Source organism: Sesamum indicum, linkage group LG2, assembly GCF_026168435.1.
Source record: "Sesamum indicum cultivar Baizhima isolate 11 linkage group LG2, ASM2616843v1, whole genome shotgun sequence".
Lineage (NCBI taxonomy): Eukaryota > Viridiplantae > Streptophyta > Magnoliopsida > Lamiales > Pedaliaceae > Sesamum > Sesamum indicum.
This window is the reverse complement of record NC_142658.1, coordinates 13,126,575-13,150,835: the sequence shown is the minus strand read 5'-3', so window position 1 is coordinate 13,150,835 and position 24,261 is coordinate 13,126,575. Positions and strand designations below refer to the sequence as shown.

At 35.3% G+C, this 24,261-nt stretch overlaps 1 protein-coding gene and 1 long non-coding RNA gene across 8 annotated transcripts; one reads left to right on the top strand and one right to left on the bottom strand.

Annotated features, from left to right (window-relative positions):
• Nucleotides 1-1,405: 1,405 nt before the first annotated feature.
• LOC105155621 (putative GDP-L-fucose synthase 2) lies at nucleotides 1,406-5,398 on the top strand. 7 transcript variants are annotated; one of them, XM_088875275.1, is made up of 2 exons: nucleotides 1,406-2,433; nucleotides 5,013-5,398. In XM_088875275.1, the coding sequence occupies exon 1, from the start codon at nucleotides 1,472-1,474 to the stop codon at nucleotides 2,423-2,425; it is 954 nt and encodes a 317-aa protein (XP_088731401.1). In that variant the 5' UTR covers nucleotides 1,406-1,471; the 3' UTR covers nucleotides 2,426-2,433; nucleotides 5,013-5,398. The 7 variants fall into 7 exon arrangements, with proteins under 7 accessions (XP_088731401.1, XP_011069820.1, XP_011069821.1 ...); XM_011071518.3 differs by having other exon boundaries at nucleotides 5,004-5,398; XM_011071519.3 differs by lacking the exon at nucleotides 5,013-5,398 and adding an exon at nucleotides 4,356-4,616.
• Nucleotides 5,399-6,249: 851 nt separating this feature from the next.
• On the bottom strand, nucleotides 6,250-13,289 carry LOC105155620 (uncharacterized). The gene is made up of 3 exons (XR_847318.3): nucleotides 13,154-13,289; nucleotides 12,358-12,440; nucleotides 6,250-6,665 (listed from the first exon to the last, which is right to left on the bottom strand). It is a non-coding gene; the product is annotated as an uncharacterized LOC105155620 (long non-coding RNA).
• Between the last annotated feature and the right edge of the window lie 10,972 nt (nucleotides 13,290-24,261).

The following is a 24,261-nucleotide window of genomic DNA, read 5'->3' as shown; positions in this document are numbered from 1 at the left end:
GATTTGACAATAAACAGTGATTTTTGTCTCCCAAATCCAAACATCAAACCTACACCACTTATTTTAAAATATTTTAAATTTTTTCAAGATACAAATCCAAACATATCATTTATTTTCAACACACACTCACTTATCTCTATTTTTCTCTCTGTATTTCCAAAAACACAAAACAAAACAACTAAAATACAAATACAAACATAATGAATATTTTTTAATGTGAGTCCAATTAATTTTATTTAAATAAATTCAAATAAATTATAAGTTAGAGGTCTTAAATGGGTTTTTCATATTTAATATTCTGAGATAGTCCATCAAAAAGTCATTTTAGTAATATAATAGAATTAGGGAAAGATATTAGCATAGTCATGTGTTCAAAATGGGCTATGGGTTGAATGAAATTAAACTATATTATATTATAGGTCTTATATTTGTGGGTAATAGATTTTAAGTAGGTTAATGATAAGTTTTAAATGGGTTTAATCCATGTTTTAATTAATTAAATTAACTTAAGACTTCTATATTTTTCTAACTTTGTCACCATTTTTATAAGAAGCAAATTTACTAAAATATATTAAGTATATTTTAGTTTAACTTAATTAAATTTTATTGCACGATGGATTTTATATGGATTGGTGATGGATTTTAAATCGTTCTAACTCAGATTTAATTACTTTAATTTATTATTGATTTAATTGTACTATATATCACGAATTATTTCTATATTTATAAATTTTCGCACTATTTATAAAAACCAAAAGGAAAGTGAAGATTTTTATAAAATAGACAAAACTTGTAATTCATATGTCATCATGTAAATTTTTTTTTTTTTGGAATTAAATCTATAGCATACAATTATATTTTGAATTTCAATGAACATATCAAATAACAATATATAACGAACTAACATGAACGATTAATACAGACAAATAATTATTATTATTATGATTAAGTATCGACAATTCAATTCCACAAACAATTATGGAGAAATTGATTGCATAACTATTAATCTCGTGATTTATTATGAAAACTGTAGTATTTTGTGTATGTTACGAATTTCTCATTTTATAATTTAACAAATGAATCTTTGGTATACATGAACACTTTGAAAAAATAAGAATACAAATATAGTCGAATTAAAAATATTATCGTCTAAAATTTTGAATATTTTAGATATAAATATAAACAAATAGGTATCACTGATCCAACTCGAATATTCTACCACCCGATCTATTTTGAACCCATTAATTCAAACTCATTTGAAAACCAGATCATTTGACCAACTCGCCAATTTGACTCCCCTAAATTTTCAACTAGTTTCTGCTTAAAAAGCCCAATTTCAAAGTCCATAAAGTTCTTCAAGCCCAACTAAAAAAGCCCAAGTTAAATCCCCACCGACGGCTTCTGAGCTCTTCACGATCTCCAGTATTCCCAAATCCATTTTCACCACCACCACCACCCCCCGCTACCGCCCATGGATCCAGCCCCCATCGACAAATCCGCCACCATTTTCGTCGCCGGCCACCGCGGCCTGGTGGGATCCGCGGTTGTCCGGAAGCTCAAATCGCTTGGTTACACCAACCTCCTCCTCCGCACCCACGCCGAGCTTGACCTCACATCTCAATCCTCCGTCGATGCCTTTTTCGCCGCCCACAAACCACAATACGTCATCCTTGCCGCGGCTAAGGTTGGCGGCATCCACGCCAACAACACTTACCCTGCCGACTTCATCACAATCAACCTCCAAATCCAGACCAACGTCATCTCCTCCGCCTTCAAACACAACACCAGAAAACTCCTCTTCCTCGGATCCTCCTGCATTTACCCCAAATTCGCCCCCCAACCCATACCCGAATCCGCCCTGTTGACCGGACCGTTGGAGCCCACCAACGAATGGTACGCCATTGCCAAGATCTCGGGGATCAAGATGTGCCAGGCATTCCGCATTCAGCATTCGTTCGATGCCGTCTCCGCCATGCCCACGAACTTATACGGGCCTAATGACAACTTCCACCCCGAAAACTCCCACGTTTTGCCCGCTTTGCTGCGCAGATTTCACGAAGCGAAAGTGAATAATGTGGAGAAAGTGGTAGTTTGGGGGAGTGGGATGCCATTGCGTGAGTTCTTGCACGTCGATGATTTGGCGGATGCGGTGGTGTTTTTGTTGGAGAATTACAGTGACATGGAGCATGTTAATGTTGGGAGTGGCAAGGAGGTAACCATTAAGGAGCTTGCAGTATTGGTTAAGGAGGTGGTGGGATATAAAGGGGAGATTGTTTGGGATTCGAGTAAGCCTGATGGTACGCCAAGAAAGCTTATGGATAGCTCGAAACTTGCTGGTTTGGGTTGGGAGCCCAAGATTTCTCTCAAGGATGGACTTACAGATACTTACAAGTGGTATTTGGAGAACGTTGTTGCCCAGCAATAGTGACACAGGTGATTTTGGAAATTCGTATTCTTGTATTGTCTGTGTACTAGCTATTTGTTTTGAATTCATTTGTTAGATTGGTGATTCAGTTGTGTTATACATATAGATTATGATTAGCCCATGTGGATGAGAGCATATATGTATCGAGCATGTTGGTGGACAATTTGTAATATGTTGTCTAATAACCACTGTTTTGGATTTTAATTAGATGAATTTCCTATTTGGAAATTTTGTTACTAAATTAGTTGTCATATATATTGTTTGATATGACGACTATGGGATTCTGATGATGCCATTTGGGTTGGGAATTGATTGTATATGGGGTTCTTAAGGGCCAATCTAGACTAGACAAGAGATGTGATCTCGAGCTTATGCATTTTTCTGCCGTGGAAGTTTATTTGGGTATGGTAATATATGGTTCCTGCATCGCCTATTTTCCGCGAAGGGATTATCTGACCATGTTTGACACTGTCTTGACCATTTCTGCATGTCTTTTCATCATTGTTTGCCGTTTTCGCCTTCGCCTTTTACCTGCCAGATCTTATTGTTGGTTGATGGGATGATGCTAATTACTGAAAGCGAATGGATTTTTTGAAATCATGTGTTGCAGATAGTTTTAATTGTGCCTCATCAACTCCCCAGTTACTAACTTATACTTGCTAAACATTGAACTGGATTAAAAAGGAGTTTCCTTCTTTTATAGCAAACTAGGATGACTGAACATTAGGTGCAAGTCGCACTTGAGAGCATTCATCCTGGCTAGTTAACATGACATATAGTTGAGTGTTATGTCTGCTGTCTCCAAAACAATGAGGATCAACTATGGACATTCATCAGTTTTGAGTCGATCATATCACGACTGTATTATTAGCTGAAAAAGTGGTTTCAACTTCAGCTGTCATGTTCATGTCTGTTTCTTGAACCCCTGAGGCACATGTTTTGAGGTAAAGGGTGGAAAGTTAGAAAAACAATTTCCCTTAGCATAGCCTGGTTCGCATCTATACGTCGGGCGTTCTTTACCTGTTCTATGATCTTCCTTAATTCTAAGAAGTATGTTTTTAGTTTGTAGAGAATGAAATTTTGTTATTGATTAACTTATTTTTGTTTATGAATTTCTAACAATGATGATGGCTAATGAGATATGGATAGTCTTATCTAACAAGTATATCTTCTTCTTTAGTTGCAGAAATTTGGAAGATTGCTTCTCAATGTCGATGATGAATAAGTTAATAGAAATAAGGGCTAATTACATTTAGATCCCCTCTGACAATGTAAAATTACATTTTCCCCCAAAGTAGTTTCAAAAAATTACACTTATACCCCTTTAAAAATTTATTGTTTACACTTGATCTCCTTTTGTTAGGATTAGGATGAAAAATGCTGATTTTAGAAAAACATATTTTATCAATTTTCAATTTTACTCATGTAACATTTCCATGTAATAATTTTGTACTTATAATGGGAAAATATAATTATGTTAACCTCACTCCATATATATGTATTACATTTATCCCTTTAGAAGTACAAAAATATACATTGTAATGTTAAATTGAGGGAAAAAATTGAAATTTCTGTATTTCTTTTTTTGCTATATCCAAACCATAATAGAAGGGGTCACGTGTAAAGGGAAAATTTTTGGAAGGGGTGTAATTGTAATTTCAAAACTTCTTTGAGGGAAAGTTTAATTTCGCAGTTTCAAAGAGGATCTCAGTGTAATTAACCCTAAAACTAAACAAATCAAAAGCCACTTTGAAAAACAAAACACTACCTTTCTATCATCACAATCTCATAATATTAGCCCAAATCTTGGTTTGACTTAAACAATCAACTGAGTTGTTTACTATATGAAATACGATTGATTATTGTGCCAACTTTAGAGCATAATGTGTTCCAGAAACATCTTATACTTAGGTATTGTTTCTTATTAAAGAAAGACTCCATGAAGGGATACTTCCACATGAATCACATCGCAACAGGGGAAGGAGCTTATTCATGGCGACATTTGATTGTGCGTTTGAATTATGGTCATTGTACTACATAACTTTATTTAATGGTTCCCATAAAGTATTTATCCATCTTTTATGGAACCATCATTCTGTTTTACGATCTATTTGTACCCATAAATAGTCCCATCTATTTGTTTAGATTTGAATCTGGTGGTACGGAAAGAAATACACGGATGTTTATATTCTATTTCCGACAACTTGTTATTTTAACTGTATGTTTGCCCGTTATTTGAGATTATGTTTAGATAACCTTGAGTGTGTGATCAAACTGAGCATTGAAATTAGAATCCAGAAGCTGACTATTATAATTGACATCCTGTGAAGATGAACACGACATGTACAAAACGCCCATATCTACCAGTACCGAACTGTTTGCAGTTCACCGGAACTTAGCCTCATGTTTTATCTGGATTCATTTCAATAACGGTCATATTATGTGTTTTTTACTTCAAGAAATTTGATGTATTTTTCATGCAAGCATTGAGTACTTAAACTGTAGAACCTTGTTAATTTCAGCTTAAGTCCTTGTTTTAACACTGTTTGGATTGTGGCTTGTGCATTCATTCTTTTAGATGCTGCAGACCGGGTGGAATACATCGGGTAGTTAAGATGGTTCAAACTCAAACATATTACACTCTCTGAAAATAAGATATATAATTCATACACCCAGGTGCACACCTGTTCTGATATGAAGCTAGCCCTCTGGTGCTAATGTTCCCTGTTACACAAGTGGTTACAAAGATGTAAGAACAACTGCCTTTGCCAAATAACTTTCCGCTTTCACTACAGCCACCACGTCTGCGACTTTACTTCCTCAATGTATCGAGGATTGGAACTATTTTTACCTGGAGAGATTATTCTTAATTCCGGTTAATGTTTTTTTATGTTCAAACTTGTGAATTAGAATTTGTCAAAAGTGAAATCTGACTTCCAGCTTTGGTAGAAAAAACATTTCGTGGCGATTAAATTAGTTTAATTTCATGTGAACCCCCCCCCCCCCCCCCCCCCCCAAGAATTTTTTTTTTTTTTGAGTGTTTGATACTGAATAATGGCAACAAATTTCTGAATAATTGTAACCAGACAACAGTTGTGATTTTGACATTGTTATTGTTACGCAAAACAGAAAGGAGACATCTAAGACTAAGACAGCTTATTTGACCCACTGTCAGCTACAATTTACTGTGACTCATCCAAAATTGCTGCCAACATAAATGAATTCAGGTCCATATATTACTGACAACATTTCTGTGCGATTGAAAACCACCATGACCACCCAAAACATACTCATTTCACACAGAAACACCACTTTCATTTAGTCAAAATTGCATACCACTGTACAAATCCACATGAATAGCAGCTACGATCCTCTCCCATCAACCGAGTCAACACAGCCTGGACTCTTGTTCCGATTGGTAGTTTATGTGGAATCATACAAACTAATTTTCACTCGGAGAAAGTTACCATAAACAAAAATTTAAATTCCCGTTCGGAACATAAACAAGAAAAAACATTACAAGAACAAAACAATTGCAGGTACCAAAAAGATTTGATAATTTCAAGGTCATTTTACAGTGCATCCAGCGATTTTCACCACCTTGTTCAGTGTTTAAATGGAGTACGGTTCATGTAAGAATTTCACATAATTATATATATATATGTATATATATCAGGCAGAAAAATACCTGCTTGGGATACTTGCAGAAGGAAAAAAAATAAAAAACAAAAAATGCACCTAGCTATATGGTTTAGTCTGTAAACATTAAATTCTCAATATGAGACCCAAATAATTATTTAAATTCATTTTTTTTCTCAGCTATAGTCTAAGAAATTTGGGCTTTTCTCCAATGATTTGAAGAAATAAAAGTACACACAAGTATAGGTTAACTGTAAGAATGTAAGAACAAACCAAGAAATCTGAACTCTTTCCATATATATGCAACACCCATCAAGATAATAATTAGCCGCCAAAAGAAAGCACTGACTGAGAAAATTTATGTCACAAATAAACAGATTGAGCCGTCCCCGCCAATATCACACCGCCACCAGCACCGCCACCGCCCCCCGTCACCGTCAGAAACCAATGGAACAGAAGTTGGACAACAGAAGCCCCATTTGAAAAGACAACCTTTTCTTCACCTGCATTTTCTTCCCATCTTCCATTGCAGCTCTTACAGCCCTCCTCATGCTCCCAAGCTTCACTTCTCGCCGCCACCTCCGCCGCCCGCAGCACAGCCCTGCAATCATACAAACGCCAACCATGAAACCCGTTAGTTAAAAGGGATTTTTATGATTAGATAGGGGAATGAAATGGTGGTATACGATTGATATTTTCTTGTGTTCTTGCAAGGAATTGTTGTGGATGGGCAATATTGTCCTATTACTGCAACACTCGGAAGGGCATGCACATATGTCTTGTTCTTGCCATCACACACACACACACACACATATATATATATGTGTGTGTGTGTCTACTGTCTGCACGCAGCTGCTAACTCTGTCTGTCTCAACATAATGAGGCCAAGAAAATGAGCATGAGACAAGGAGGGTTCTTTGTTTGTTCTCTTTGGGTATGGAGGAGGTAGCTTGATTGTACACACATACGTATATATACATATGTATGAAGAATTATACACAGCCCTCCACCCCCCACCCTCCACCCTCCACCCCACCCAGCTTTAGCTAGATTTACACGAGCAAATCTGCCAATTTCTTGACTTGCATTGTTTAGGTTAGGCATGAGAATTCAAGAAATCCCCATATGAGCATGTTTGCTAGTTCTGTCTGTTGCTGTTTTGTTAGTATTTCAAAGGGGGGAGGGACCCGACTCTCCTGACCAAACAGGCAGCAATTCCGACGACTTTGCTTTTGTGTGTGTGTGGGTTCTGCCCCGGGACTGCCACCAACCAAAACCCTAACCCCAAGAGTGTTTGCTGGCCTAACATTCGTTTGTGGGATTCGAGAGAGAGAGCGCGCTTTTACAGCTAATTTAGGCTATTAACTATATATGTGGGCCAAGATTTAATTAATTGGTAGGACTTGTCTGCCTATCTTAAAATGCTCAATTTACTTTTCTAGCTATTTATATATAATAATTAAAGCTTAATTTCTTAGATCACATCTGAAAACAAAAAAAGTAGTTTTGAAATTGCATTTACGCCTTTTTCAAAAAAAAAAAAATTATTTACAATGACTCCCTTTTAATTTGGATTTGAACAAAACATATTGATGTTTGCATAAAAAATATTACATAAATTTTAAATTTTGTTCCTCATTTAATATTCTAATATATATTTTTGTACTTATAAAATTATAAATTTTATATACATGCAAAATGAAATTAACATTATTACATTTTTTCTCTTATAAGTACAGAATTATTCTATGAAAATATTAAACGAGAGGTAGAATTAGAAATTTATATAAATTTTTGCCAATGGCAGTATTTATTGTTCAAATCCTAATAAAAAAAATCAAATATAAATAGTAATTTTTTGAATGGGATGTAAGTATAATTTTAAATTTTTTTTAGAATAAAATATAATTTTATATTTTTAAAGAAAAATTATTTATAATTAACTCTATTACCTAATTTTGATTTTTGAACTTCGGATGTGGACTCTACGAGCACGTGACTTACTGACGCTCCAAGATTGAGTTTGATTATCATTCATTATGAAATAATTAATTTATATAATTATTTTATAAAAATAATTTTGGAATTATGGATTTCACGACTATAGGGTTGGCCAAAAGTGATTTTTAAGAGTGAGAACTGTTGGACCAAACTCACCCTAAAAGATAACATAATGTTTACTGATGATTTAAAGAAAAAGGAAAAGAAAATATTTTTCATTCGACAAAATTTTATTTTTGGTCTCACAATTTAGGTTATGTTCACTTTTAGTCTCAACGATTACAAAATCTCATTTTAAGAATAATATTTTATATTTTTTTCTCATTTTTAGTCCCGTTGTTAAACAATTGACAGAAATGACCACACGAGACTCACATGGTTGTTAAGTGCGCATTTTAGAGGGAAATGTACCTCCGATAGAAAATTTTCGTTTTTGGTCTTGTAACACAGTCATTATTCATTTTTTATCCTAATGATTACAGCCTTCCCACTTTATATAAGGACAATAACTTACAACACTACAAGAAAATATGATATTAAGTATCAAATGATAATTTTACAGAATTCTCTAAAAATATTAAATGACAACAGTTTTTATCTTGTCGATATATAATTATTAGTGATAAAAATTATGTCTATAGTTGTCACAGATATAATTAGTGACACGTCTATAATGACAACTTAGTGACAATACAATATACTGACAACAGTTATTTATTGTCATTAGGTCGTCATTATATTTGTATCACTAATTGTATTTAGTGACAGTTTTCTGCATACTTTTTATCACTAATTCTTGCTGATATTATTTTTTATAAGATAAAAGTAATCGTCAAAATCATGAAATTTATTATTGTGACAGAAGAAATATTGTTGTCACTAAATATATATATAAATTAGTGAAAATATTAAAATTGTTACTTGATTTTTTTATCACTAATCTTCAAATTTATTTGTAGTGCGATTTTTCTTACTTTTTTGTCCGACCTTTAAATATTTGATGAAACGGTCATGTCATATGCTTAGCATTAAGCCAGAGTGTGTTGGATAAAATATGGCATATGAGATGCACATGCTTTATTTTTTGAAATATTATAACTACAATTTTTGCCTCCCCCACCAATCGGCCACCCCCCCCCCCCACCTTCCCCCTTATCCTCTGTCTGTCTCTTTCTCTTTCTGTTTATATATATACATATAATTTTAATTAATAAAAATATATCATAAATATATTTTTAATTAAATTTTATGTAATTTATATATATATATTATAAATATATGCTTTTAATCTAAACCGTTGTTCAAATTTAGTTTAATCTGGACCATTGATTTGTTAATTCAATTTAAACCTTAGATTCAGACAAATTGAACGGCTATTAATAAGGATGTAAATATAATTTTATAATTAAAAATAAAAAAAAAACTAAAAAGAGTGAGTGAATGACATGAAATCGAGTGAGCGGCTTATTTGCTTTACTATGGAAAACATAAGGGGGTAATTTGCTATTTTTTTTTTCACAATGGAGTAATTTACTCATTTTGTATAACAGGGGGTACTTTGCAGTTAACCCGTTTTATTTACAGCCAATATATTTGCAACAATTTTTAGTTATAGCAAATATTTTAGTCTCGCTTGTAGAAACAACATCTAATAAATATTGCACAACCATAATTAATTAGAATCCACCATATATTTTTAATATAATAATTAACTATAATAAAAATCATATTTTTCCTATTAGGTGCCTCTAATATACTTCTGGCAAGGGGTAAAAATTTACCAAATAAATAAAAATTGCACACTTGCTTTATAACTTATGTTAATGGCCAAATCCAACTCAAGGAGTAAAGTTCTCGCATTTTAATTTTTCTAATATAGTAAATATATAGACATATATATATATATATTCATCATCAAAGGCATTTTTGTTTTTTCTGCGTTTGAAATATTAAAGTTTGATTAGAAAAAAACTAAGTTCGGATAAAGAGTTCAAATGCTAAATTATAATTTTCAGAAACTAATTGCAAGTTGAATATATTCTTTAAGTTGCAAAGCATTCTGCATTTGACTCCCCAAATAGATTAATAATTAAGTATTAATTTTTCTAAAATGTTTAGAAATATCACTAGAAAAAAATTAATATTGGATACGATATTAATAGTTATGACTAACAATCATGGTAAATAACTATCATAAATTATGTCTAAATAAAATGGATTAAAAAAAAAGTTAGTTTTACCATCATGAAAAATTTATCTGCACATTTAAGAACTATGATAAAAATATTTACCATATTTAATATTTTAGCTACCCTCACAAAAAAACAAGATTAACAATCATTACGTATCCATAGTTAATAACTATTTGTTATAATTATTTATTATTAATTATAACAATTATTTATGTTTAAATATTATATTTCTTATAATTTCCAGATGTATTGGAGAAGACAACAAAAAAAATGCAGACATCATGATAACGTTTGACGACGATCAAATATGAGAAAATAAAAGTCAACTGACTAAAATAAAGACAAAATATATTACTCGAGATCCATGCAACTTTTTTTTAAAAAATAAATTGTATTTTAAGTTTCGAAACTTTGTCATTTGTGATTTTAGTTCATTAATTATATTAATTGGAGGAATTATGTACAATTTTAGTTCAGTAATTTAGGAAGTGACATTTTATTCCTATACAAATTGATTTCACAATTTAATTTTGTAACTTCATAATTTTACAATTTTGGTCTTTTTTGGACTAATTTCATCGGAAATTGCAATTTACTTGCATATTTAGTCTTGTAAATAAATTCATGAAGGACCCAAAATGCCTCCCAAATTATAGGACTAAAAAAGCCAATGTTCCCTAAGTTACAAAACTAAAATTATAATTTAATTGGGTCATGTACAAATCACATGGGATTTTTCTGCCAAATTGGACGAAAAAGAACAAAAATTGCCAAAATTTTAAAATAATATGATTAAATTGCAAAAATAAATTTGTGCAGGACCAAAATTGCTATCCTTCATAAATTACAGGATTAAAATTATATTTTTCTCTATATTAATTTGAACTCAGTATATCGCATTTTATAACTTCAAAAGACTTTGCAAGTTCAGTCCTAAGCCTATTGAATTTTTGGCGAAAATAGTATATGCATGGTACGAGCTTCATTAAATATTGAGGGAATTACGGTTGTTTCTGTAAGAAATTTAACAAAATTAAGACTTGCAACTAAAATTATAAATTTTTTGAAATTATGAGACGCAATGTGATGAATTTAAAATAGAGTGAGTAGTAATTTATCCCCCTATGATATTGAAAATAAGCACATTACCCCGCTATGAAAAAAAATATAGCAATTTATCCCCCTATACTTTTTAAAATAAAGCAATTTGTAAATTGCTTCATTTTAAAAATCATAGTGGGATAAATTGTTGTATTTTAAAAAATATAAAGAGGTAAATTGCTATTTATTTTTTCATAAGGGGATAATTTGCTCATTTACAATATCACAAGGGATTGCTTGCATCTTTTATATTTAAAATATATTGAGGTCAAAATTACAAAAGGGCTAAAATGCAATTTCTCCAACTTTATTAGTATACCATATTTATATTTTTCATATTGGTACGTATTTGAGGAAAAATTGAAGTTACTATATCCCTTTTTCTATTTTTCTTTCTAATGATTGATAGTTATTTTATTATTGATTCCACTTCAACTTAGTTATAAAGAAACACTAAATTATTGGAGCACAAAGTTTCTTCAATTATATAATTGGAGACTAAGCATTTGAGGGACTATTATAAGACGTCCGATTTTATTTCAAAACCAAGTTCATGAAATATTTTGATAAATAAAATTACAGAATTTATAAGACATCAACAAAGATAGATTTGTAAATTACTAAAATATTATAAATAAATTAAAAACTCCTTATTTTTTTTAAGAACTTCGTAGTATTTTATTTTTAAAATTTATAAGTTATTGTTTTTAAAAAAATAATCAAACAATTAATTTACCAAAATGGTATGACCTTCCAATCATATTATGGATATATATTTAAAATAGCTTATAAACATATCGAAATAAACACCCTTTCTAAGTTCATGAATAAATGGCAACACAATGGAAAAGAAAACATCAAGAGACTGAAATGTCTGATGCAAGTCAGAACTCAGCAAACAAATGAAGCTTTGCAGTTTTTTCTGCCTAAACTATACTACACATGCATGAGAGAGAGAGAGAGAGAGAGAGAGAGAGAGAGAGAGAGAGAGAGAGTTACCTGTGGAACAAAAATGGCAAGGCAACAAGTCCAAGACAGAAAAGCTATGATGTAATAATATCCCATGAAAGCAAAGCCCATATCTGAAACCAAAAAAACATCAAAACAAATAAATAAATACATATTTGGTTGTAGTTCATACTTTCTTTTTTTCTTTTTTTCCACATTTTTGCTGTTAAAGGAACCACCAGACTTTAGCAGCATGTACGTACGTACACCAATTCCATTGCCAAACACTGTCTTGCGAAAGTGATGGCAGGCTAAGAACATTAGCTAGAACAGAAGAAAAATATGCAGAGATGTGAACTAATCACCCGAAATAGTAAAAAGAAAAAAAATATGTCATATTACCCTAAAAATGAAAACAAGAAACAGATAAAGCAAACAAAGAACCAGAAAAAAAAAAAAAGGAAAAGGGGTTGAGTATTGATCAGTGAGTGAGTACTGAGATATCAATCATTTTCAGTACAGATTTTCAAAGACCAAACGTTGCCACCTTTTCAGACATGTAGTGTAATATCACTGCACAAACCCTCATCCCATATATATATACACATGTATTTAAGTGTGTACAAACAGCAGCAGGATTGCCACTTTCCCTTCTTCTAATTCATCACTGCGTACGTATATACGTACACCCCATAAACCCATTACAAGAAACAACGAATACAATGCAGCACAACAGCTCCTTATTGATGTTCGTTGCGTGTTATAAGGAGTAAAGACTGAAGAGGGGACATGAGATGACACACAGTCACACCTCACACTGTGTGTCATTTTTTGAACTTCATAGTACCTTATAATTATCTCCTCGGGACAGCAAGAAATTTGGGTAGGAACGCATTATTTGTTTACTGCTACTTCAGAAGTATGTATGTATACATATATGTTCATCCATGTATATATGCAAGTACTGTGGGTTTCTTCAGGGGGGGGGGGGGAGGAATGGGCTGGAGTGTGTATATATATATATATATCCTTTCCGCCTACGGTTATAATGTCAGTGGGCAGCCTCTTTCGATAGCGGAACTTTTGAAAAAGCAAAAGTGCTGCTGTTAGTATCTTTGCACTTTTATAGTTGCTGCACTCAGAGTCTGATTTTTCTTTTCTTTTCTATTCTTTTTCTGAAGAGTGAAGATATGAATGTAAGCTTTTTGATGAAATTGCTTTTGTTCTCTTTAAGCTTCTCTTTAGGGCTCGGAATGGGTGAGAGTGAGACCGCCAAAGTTGCAAAGATTTTAGAGTGCCCTTTTGGTATTATAGGGAAATTCTTAGCTGGTGGCCAAATTTAAACTAATTACGTGATAAATGAAATATCATGTCATTGATACACAATTTAGAACAAAAATATGCTTATTGGTGCACAATTAAAAAAAATGATATGTAATTTCATATATTCCCTAATTGCAGCCGGCCATTTAATATAATTTTATTAGAATTAATTGGATAAAGGTTAATTACAAGAATGCTCAGACTGAAAAAATTAGAAGCACATTAGCAGTATTAAATTGTACATAAAGAGGAGAATTCACCCGAACTGTTGGTATTTTGGCCCAGGACTTGAAATGGTAGCCCCAACCCACAAGCCCACCCTCCTACACCTAGATGGTTTGACCCGGCCTACTAACCCGACTCATTTCCCAATTTGGTTTCTACTTAACCCTAATTCACCTAATCCTACTTTCACTTCTCTTTAGTCGCTCTCTCCCTCTCTGCCCTTTCTCCTCCCTCGCCTATCTCTTTCTCTGGCTTCTCTCCAATGATTCTGATGCTCTAGAAATCACTTCTTCGTCGTATCTCTCCCTCTCTCTCTCCATCTTTAACGGAATGCATCTATAAAACCCCTCATGGCTTCTGGCTTTCAAAATAATCGAACCAGAAATAGAAAAATAAATTTTCTTCTCTTTCTTCGATTACTCTGGTTAAAAAAGGGGTTCTTTGTGAACTGTTTTTCTGAATGAAAAATCTAACTGGTTGAGAGTGGTCCTTTGTGGGTCGGTTCTTTTGCAGTTGTGATTTGGGGTCTAAGTGATCCAGTAACAAACCTGTGTGGTTTGGATTGTAGTCAATTTTGGTCCTTTATGGACGAGTCCCTTCGTGGGTTTGAGCAACCAATGTGGTTGGATTGCTGGCCTTGGTGGTTGTTTCCCTATCGGATCTGGCTCCTAGACATAGGTTAATTCATATATCTAAGAAAATAGAATATTTGAGCTAAAAGGTAGACGAGGTCCTTAAGATCCTTCCCGATCTACACAAGGGCCTTACAGATCTGAAGGCAGATATTACAGATCTGAAGAGAAACTAAAGGAAGAACCTTGAGACATCAAAATCCAAACAAGAGCGAATCAGGGATGCATTTGGAATAGTTTTCCTCTACACCAGAAGGGGAAGGCCATGGAGATTCCAAAGCTAAAGTCTAGAGAAGATCTGATTATCTCATTTATCAGATCTATAAAATAATGAAGGTAACAAGAGCAGATCTATCAGATCTACAAGGATTGGCGAAATCCTTTTCCCAACTCGAGATTGTGAATTTAGTCAATATCCAAACAAATGAAATCACTCCAGCACTACCACCGCCGGAGGGAAGTACATGTTCTAATGATCTTCCACAGGATCAGCTGATGAGAGAAAGTGCGGATTTCCACACAAATGCCACTCCAACGTTTGTGGGAACCAGGCTAAAAGAAAATATAGGAAGAAATCCAAAAAGAGTGCCGAAAAATACACCTTGGGCAAGGACCACGCTCCAGCCCTTACATCCATGCGGCGCTATACTTAATCTGGATATTATTAATTTTTTAAATATCGAGAAGTTGATAGACAAATGGGTTGCAACTATCAAGATAGCAACAACTACTCTTGAGCTCGACAAGAAAACTTCATAAAACTTGTTGAGTTGAGCTTGGAGGGATCTATGAAAATCGGATGGGATAATACCCCAGAAGATACCAAAGCCAGCATCCTTGCTGGAGATTCACAAGGGCGCGATTGCAGACCGCCTAGCAAGACTTATCAAAAAGCACTTCATCGAGATGAATACTTCGAAGGAAGTAGAGCAGAAAAGGCTAGGGAATATGCACAAGCTCTCTTTAGCCTTGAACTAAGAAGTATTTGCACAGTAGATGAATATATCTATTGGTTTCGCAAGTATTTTTTTCAGAGTGGAGTAGCAACAGAAGTAGTAGCCCCAATATTCTTCGCAAAGATATGCAGTCCATGGAGGGAAATGTTGATCCAGTCATACAAAGTACCCAAAGGACAACTAGATTCAGTTGCGCGAAAAATGTTTTTCCTTAAAAACAAACAGAAGGATTGGTGTTATCAAGCATCCACCCAGAAAAATATGAAGAGATTGAGAGGTAAAATCAAATGAACTCTTCTTTGTTGTGATAACAATGATTTACCGACTATTATGGGAAAATCAAGAGAGCTGAGGAAAAGGAGAAAGCAAAATAGTGACTCCTAGCCTAGGAGTTCCAAGAGAACCTTTTCATGACGGAGATCATAGTGGTCCAAGTCAAAAGCCAGAACAAATAAATCTGGACAGAGAATAGGACCAACAAGTGCTTCATCCCAAGGATCTCGATGAACAGATGCAAGATCCACCGGAAGAACCCCTACAAGAAGAACTTTTAGACGGGTCCATGCCCGAGGCAATGAAAGTTTCAAGAATTGTAATTGCTGAACTTTGTGGAGCAAAAAGTCACATAGCTCCGACTGCCCGTAGAAACGTGGTGAATAGTAAAAATTTTAAGCCACGGATGACATCTTGGATGCAGTCTACTATAGCGATTTGTTACCCATTTACCAATTCGAAGACCTTCCGTTAGACAAAAGTGTCTATAGGAAGAAGTAGAGACGGATTCAGATGGATCTTCAATCGAGTCAGAATAACTACAACAAGTGTGATAGGCTTCAAACCTCCGAAAGCCTGTCAGGATTCTTTCCTAGAATGACGGTGTCCGATAAAACTATGGAAAGAATCACGCGAAAAGATTCCAACCTCAAGGCATATGACAGATTTAGGATTGTAGGAATTGGGAGAGTCCTGAACCAGATAGGACTAAACCAAAGAAAGCATCACATAATCTACAAAGTAAGTTCAGGTGAGTTTGCTATACCTATATAACTTACTGGTAATGTGATGGAGATGTAATTAATTCCTAAAGAAGAAATTCTTGAAGAATTAAGTAAACTTAGAGAAGAGGTAGCTGGTACAATGAAATGGATCAACATAAGGATTATTGAAGTGGTAATAAAAGCAATTTTTAAAGAAGGAATTGATTCGAAAATACATTTATTAATAATGGATAGAAGAATCAATAACATAAGAGACGGTTGTCTTGGAACAATGATACATAATCTGTATGCAGGTAAATTGATGTTTAACATTCATCCTAAGATTGCAAACAACCTAGCAGACCAAGATTTCAGTAGAGTCCTAACTATTTATCAAGATTTTAAGAGAAAAGATCTAATGAAAGAAGGTAACATACCACATTTTATAACTTATAGAATAGCTTATTCCCTTTCCAATACGCATCATTTAGATTTGTTTCTTAGGAAAGAGTATATTGAGATTCCTCGAATTTTCAAAAAATTCATCAAGGTAATGACACCAGATCTTATTAGGATATCTAGAATAGGTGGTGTTGATATCATCATAAAAGATCACCCAATTTTATATAGAACACTTAGCTCTAGAACTAAGTTTAGTAGTCGAATGTCCTTTTTGGAAGATAGGATTACAGGCTATAAAGAAAAGGAGAAAGATTTATTAAAAGCTTCTCAAAGAATTAGGGTAGATAACGTAAAATTTAGATGCCCTAAAGGATGGAAGGAAATACAAGTAATATTTGACATCACCAAGAAAGAAATTTTTTTTCCTTGTGATGACTTGTATCATTTGCAGTAACCTGTTATTGGTAGATATGTTAGAAACAGCCGACCATGAAATTCTAGTTCCAGGTGTCGCAGGACGAGAAAATGGAAGTATGACTTTGGGGATAAGTTTCCTTGAATATCAGAAACCATGGGAAAGAAAAGGTAACGGAATGGAATTCAGCCTTGATGGTGTTACCATAAGGAGTGAATGACGAGTCCCTTTTCTATACACATATCTATTGGGATGTTGTATGATCAATATAAGATAGAATATTTTGCAGCTTATATTGATTCAGGATCAAGAATTTGCACGACAAAGCCTGGAGTTTTCCCTAAATAAGCAAGGAAAACCTTACCCGTTATTGCAGGAACGGATTTTTCATAAAAAATCCTAATACTCAATAAGGGGATACGAGAAACCAAGATCATGATCGGAGGAGCATTTGGTTCACCCTGGTTTACTGTAAAAACACCTCCTATTTACTTTCATGAACAGGTGCTGATATCTTGCTAGTTAACAATTTCATTCCAATATTTGCAAGATATATGCAGGATAACCAACGAATCTATTAATCTTTACTACTAATTACGGTAATGAGATACATGTATTGCGAAGAGAAAAAGCATTTCACAGGATAATGCCTATAAATTTTCGTGCAAATGTGGTGATTTCGATGCTAGATTAACTCATCAAAAAATACAGGATAAGTGGACATTTGGTAAGCTTCTTTTGTTTTTCAGGCAACAAGGACTCATAAACAGCGATAGCTTCTATAAGAAATTCAAGGAGGAAATTATGAACCTTAAAGAAACACTACTGGAAATGAAATCGCTAGATATGAGCGAAGAAAGCAGGTTTTCTCTTGAGAATGCCAAGAGGCTCATCTAGAGGAACTTCAGTGAAAACCCTCTAGTATGGTGAGATAGGAACAAAATTAAAGCTACTCTAAAGCTCAAGGAAGAATGCAAGTACGAGTACGTTCGATACAAACCTATACAGATGAACATGAAAGACAAGAAAGATATGCAAAAAATCATCAAAGAGCATATCGGTCTTGGACTCATTGAGCCTGGAATCTCTACCTACAACAGCCCTAGGCTTCTAGTAAGAAACCATGGTGAGATAAAGAGAGGTAAACCCAGGTTGGTAATTAACTATCAAGACATTAGTAAAATATTAGAGTTTGATGGTTATTACTTTCCTAGTAGAGAAACACTTAATTGATTGCATTAAAGGGGCAAAAGTATTTTCTAAATTTGACTGCAAATATGAATTTTATCAAATTAAGATGGAGAGTGAATCAAAGAAATTTACTGCACTCTCTACACCACAGGAACAATATATCTGGAATGTGCTTCCAATGGGTTTAGCTAATGCACCCCAGATATTTCAAAGAAAAATGGACAATTTTTTTAAAGATTATTTCGAATTCATGTTTGTCTATATTGACGACATATTGATTGCATCTAAAAATATGAAAGAACATATTAAATATTTTTGAAATATTTTCTGATGCATGCCATAAAGAAGGTTTAGTACTTTCTGAGAATAAAGCTACTATTGCTATCAATAAAATCGAATTTCTAGGAATTCTTATTTACGAAATAGGGATTGAGTTAAATGACCATATTATGGAGAAAATCCACAATTTTTCAGATGTACTCAAGGACAAGAAACACTTGCAGAGCTTATTGGGAGTTGTTAATTTTGCAGGAATCTTCATTAAGGACTTTGCAAGATACAAGAAGGATTTCCGACCACTTCTGAAAGAAACAGAAAGTTCAAAGTGGAAATGGGAAGAAATCCATACAGAAAGGGTTTGTGAGCTGAAACAGGTTTGCAGTAATTTGCCAAAGCTTGCTATACCACAAGGCAGGGTTGAATTGGTAGTTTACACAGACGCCAATGACTACAGATGGGCAGCAATGCTCATGAAGAAGAAGACAACTACAGGGGAAGAACCTTGTAGATACACAAGAAGATGTTGTTCTCAGCACAACAATCCAAAGTTTGGCATATTAACGAGAAAGAATTCTTTGCGGTTTGGAAGGCTTTAAGAAATGGCCTTTATTTTTACTTGCTAAAGAATTTACTTTAAAGGATGATAATACTAATGTCAAGGCTTTCTTAAAAAATAAATTAGAATCGAAAATAGAGAAAGCTTGTATTATTGTTATAATCAGATGGTATGCCTATATTATTGTTATAATATTATTGTTATAAAATCTCATTAAAATGTTCTTGCAGATTTCCTGACGAGAAATGGAGGCATCTGAAGCAAACTCCATCATGTTAAGATTTAGGCACCTCCAGAAAAACCTCGAGGAGCTTGACAGAAAGTTCGGGCAGCTAGCGGTGAATGCCCAAGTTGCCGGACAAATCCAAAGAGTTGATCTAGACACAGTCTAGGTCGCAATAACAAGTTCCTTATTAGCATTCACATGGCTATGGAACGACTTACAAGAACCAATTCGGAAGGTATCACTTTCAAGGATGGCTCACAAGTTGGAGGGGCATGATCCTAAACATGTCTTTAGAGTACAGGGCTCTAGAACTGTAGCGTCGGATTCAAGTACCGATTGCGCAAGGCTATCATCAGACTCTGGTGAAACGGCAACAATTGAGTCACAGGAAGTGCAAACTCCTATTGATTCAAGTCAACCCAGCACCTCTGGGGTCAAAGAGGGAGAGATTAGCATTAGGCCAATGATAGACACTTCTAAGGTTAATACTAACGAATTGATATCTTCTTCTATTTGGAAAGACTATCATCGCATGTGGGAAAAATTAATTTCTTGCAAAGGAGTAAACCCAGTTAAGACCATTATCAAAACATCCGAAAAATATAATAAGGTCTGGATGTTAGAAGGGTCGAAATCAGAAGATGTCCGAGAATGGTATGATTTTGGAGCTTTTGATTCAGTTCATACTATGTCACCAAGTTTTTCGGAGATTTCATAACTTTCGGAATGGATTAGTGGGGTTGTCTTTGATTTATGGCAAAATAACCCCCACTTAAAGAGAGGCGACGTTTTGGAGATAAAATTCATATTAGTAGCTCCAAAAACCGCAGGAAAGGGGTTTCATCCAGCATAACAGAAAGAAAAATGCGTAATCTAAAGAGTAAAAAAATGCTATACAAAGAACACAACTTCAAGACCCACGTCAGCACTATGTAATTGCAGGTGAGAACAAAGCAATTGCAGCAGCAGTAGCTTCTTCTTTTCCACGAATATCTTCAATCCCCCCAAAGTTGGACTTGGGGTGAAGTCAACCAATCCCAACTTGGAGAGGAGAAGAAAAAAGGAAGGTGCAGGTAAGGACTTGGTGAAGAAATCCGCAAGTCGAGCTTTACCGGGCACATGCACGGGGTTAATAAGCCCGGACTTGAACTTGTCGCGAACGATATGACAGTCAATGTCCAAATGCTTCGTGTGTTCATGAAAAACAGGGTTGTTAACAATGTGGAGTGCAGCTTGGTTATCATAGGAAAAGGGAATGGGAGTAGGAGCAGAAATGCCAAAATCCATCAACAGATAAACCATCCAAGTTAGTTCACAGATGGTAGAACCCATACTCTGATATTTCGCCTCCGCTGTCGAACGAGAGACAGTATTCTGTTTCTTGGTTTTCCAAGAAACCAAGGCATCACCAAGAAAGATATAATACTCGGTCAAGAAACGTTTAGTATCAACACAACTGGCCCAATCGACATCAGAATAAGTGCGTAACTCCAGTGAATTCCGAGAAGAAAAAAACAACCCCTTGTGAAGTGTCCCTTTGAGGTAGCGAACAAGATGGAAAGCAGCATCAAGATGCCGTTGACAGGGACGCTGCAAGAACTGACTAAATTGTTGGCATGTGTGGAAAGTGTCCGATCTTGTGAAATTGAGATAGAGAAACCTTCCAACAAGACGATGGTAAAGCTTAGGATGAGGAAGTTGAGCGCATGCATCCTCTGTAAATTTATTACCGGGAGGTAGAGGTTTGGTCGCAGCACGAGCATGAAGCAAACCAATGTCCATCACAATATCCTTGATGTATTTAGTTTGAGTGACAGTGATACCTTGAGAGGAGTGAGCTACTTCTAGCCCCAAGAAGTATTTGGCGACGCCTAAATCCTTGTTGGTGAATAAGCGATCAAGGTAAGCCTTGATTGCAGTTATGTGCTCAATAGACGTACCTGCAACGAGGATGCCATCAACATAAATCAACAACACCAAAAAACTATCAGTGGAGATCTTTGTAAAAAGACAATAATCGTGCTTCGATTGAACAAAACCAAAGGCGACAATCTGTGTAGTGAACTTATGGTTCCACTGTCGTGACGCCTGCTTTTGCCCGTAAAGTGAACGCTTGAGGCGGCACACATGGCCTTGAGGCACAGAATAACCCTCCGAAGGGGACATATAAATTTCTTCTTCCAAATATCCATGTAGGAAGGCGTTATTAATATCCAATTGATGGATATGCTAACAAAGAGCTGCAGCGACAGCAAAAAGCAATCGCACTGTGACTGATTTTGCAACGGGGGAAAAACATTATTATAGTCGATACCCTCGATTTGGTTATACCCTTTCGCAACTAAACGAGCTTTGTATCGCTCAATAGAACCATCCGCGTTCAATTTCAATATATATACCCAGCGGCACGCAATGGGAGTATGGTTAGGAGGTAGAGGTGTGACCTCCCACGTTTTGTTTGCTTCCAAAGCAGTTAATTCAGCCTGCATGGCAGATCGCCACTCTGGTGATGCATTAGCCTCTAGGTACGTTGTAGGTTCTCGTAGAGGGGCGATAGCCTGCATTAATGCATGGTGTGAGGGCGCTATAAAGGTTACTGTAGGTGAAGCAGCAGAAGCATCAGAAACACTGCATACAAAATCGTTAAGCCAAGATGGCTTGGTCACTTGCCTCAAGGATCTTCACAAAACGGGTACAGAGGAAGCACCTTCATGTTGTTGCGCTGAAATATGTGGACTGGTGTGGTGAAAATTAGATACAAGCTCAACTAATGCTGAACTACGTTATGCTATAGGCGAACTCTGGCTCGAAGAAGAGCCATCATCCCATACAGAGATAGGTAGAGGAATAGCATGCTCAAGTTCTGAAATGTCTTTGTAAGGGAAACAATCCTCATGAAAGATGACGTCCCTGGAAATCAATACCACTTTGTCATCCAAATCATACAGTTTATACCATTTTTGACCAAAGGCATAACCAACAAACACACACCTACATGCCCTCTTGGTGAACTTAGATTTATGAGGTAGAACATTAGTGGCAAATGCTAGACATCCAAAGGTCCGAACAATAGAATAATCTATTGCTCTATTATACAAAACTTCATAAGGTGACTTCTGAAGTTGGAAGCCTGTTGATGATGTACGTAGCATTAAGAATCGCATTTGTCCAAAATTGTGATGGAAGGCATGATTGAAACAGCAGGGCCCTTGCTACTTGCAACAGATGTTTATGTTTCCTCTCAACCACTCCGTTTTGTTGAGGGGAATACACACACGTCCGCTGATGTATTATTCTTGTTAAACTGAGTTAATACCATTTGATAGAGCACTTCAATAAAGCTCATGGTTTGTGACTTGTGTTTCATAAGAAAAACCCACGTAGCCGTGCTACGATCATCAACCAGTGTCAACATGTATGTGCATCCTAAAGTCAAAAATTGAGAATAAGGACCCCAAATGTCCGCGTGTATCAAATCAAAAAATATTTTCTAACATGATTCACTTGATAGAAACGGTAGTCTTTGTTGTTTAGCCAACGGGCAGACATTACAAATACCCAACTCACAATTGCGACCGCTAATAACATTCATATGCTTTAATACCAGTAGCAGAGTATGTCCAAGTCGTCGATGCCATAGCGTAGCATCATTGCTATGAGCATTAAGGCAAATCTTTGTTTCTATTATCATGGAGTGCTTCTTCGTTTAATCTGTATCAAATGAGTGACTATCAAGAACATATAGGCTTCCAACCAATCTTCCCACAGCCAAGGTTCGTCTAGTCCTCTGGTCCTGCACCATGCAATAATCACGTGAAAATATGAAGGCAATGTTAGACGAAGAAACCAGTTTGCTCACTGAGAGCAAGTTGTGTTTGAAGTTTGGCACGTGGAGGACTGGATTCAGAGAAAGATCGTGTGAGAGACCAACAGATTCACAGTGTGTAACATAATGCTTTGTTCCATCAGGAAGAATTACCGACGAATCAACTATTTAAGGTTTAAGGTTACTCATAAGCTGCAAATTTGCGTACATATGAGCCGTAGCTCCACTGTCAATAATCCACAAGTTCGGACCCAAGGTATTGGACAAAAAAATTGAAAGAGGTACCTACTGCGAATTCGCCTAACCTGGCGAAGAGTACTCGAGTTGGATCTGACTGTGTCTTTGCCTTCTCATTTGCAGCAGATCGCTCATCATCGTGGATAAGTTTTGTGTTAACACCTCTTGTTGCGAACCTGCAGTAGTCTCAGAAGTGACTGCATTCAAGGCTCGAGTATCAGTGCCATATCTCTTCTTCTTCTCTGCTAGCTCCTTAAACCATTCAGGATATCCTTGTAGTTTGAAGCATATTTCCTTAGCGTGCCTGTTTTTGCACAATGCATGCAATACTGGTTCTTCTTACCTATGTGTTGTTTTCTCTGTTGAAAGCTTTTACCTCCTATTTCTCTTCTGTATTCAGCGCCACGCATCATAATCGCTGCATTTGCTGTTAAGTTCTTCAATAGTGATACTGCTTTGTCGCTGGCTTTCAACTCTCAAAACTAGGGAGTACGCCTTATCCACTGAAGGAAGTGGATCCATAACAAGAATTTGACTGCGTATTGCCTAAAGGAATCGTTTAATCGCATTAAGAATTGCGTTAACTGAGTAGAAGCGATCTTATTGCTCACAGTCCGTTGCGAAGCACATGTACATTCCGGTGTAGGATCAACACACTCAAGTTCATCCCACAACATTATGATTTTTATAAAATACGAAACTACATTCAT

Coding starts and splice junctions, on each gene's coding strand:
- LOC105155621 (XM_088875275.1), top strand. CDS start 1,472: ATGGATCCAGCCCCCATCGACAAATCCGCCACCATTTTCGTCGCCGGC.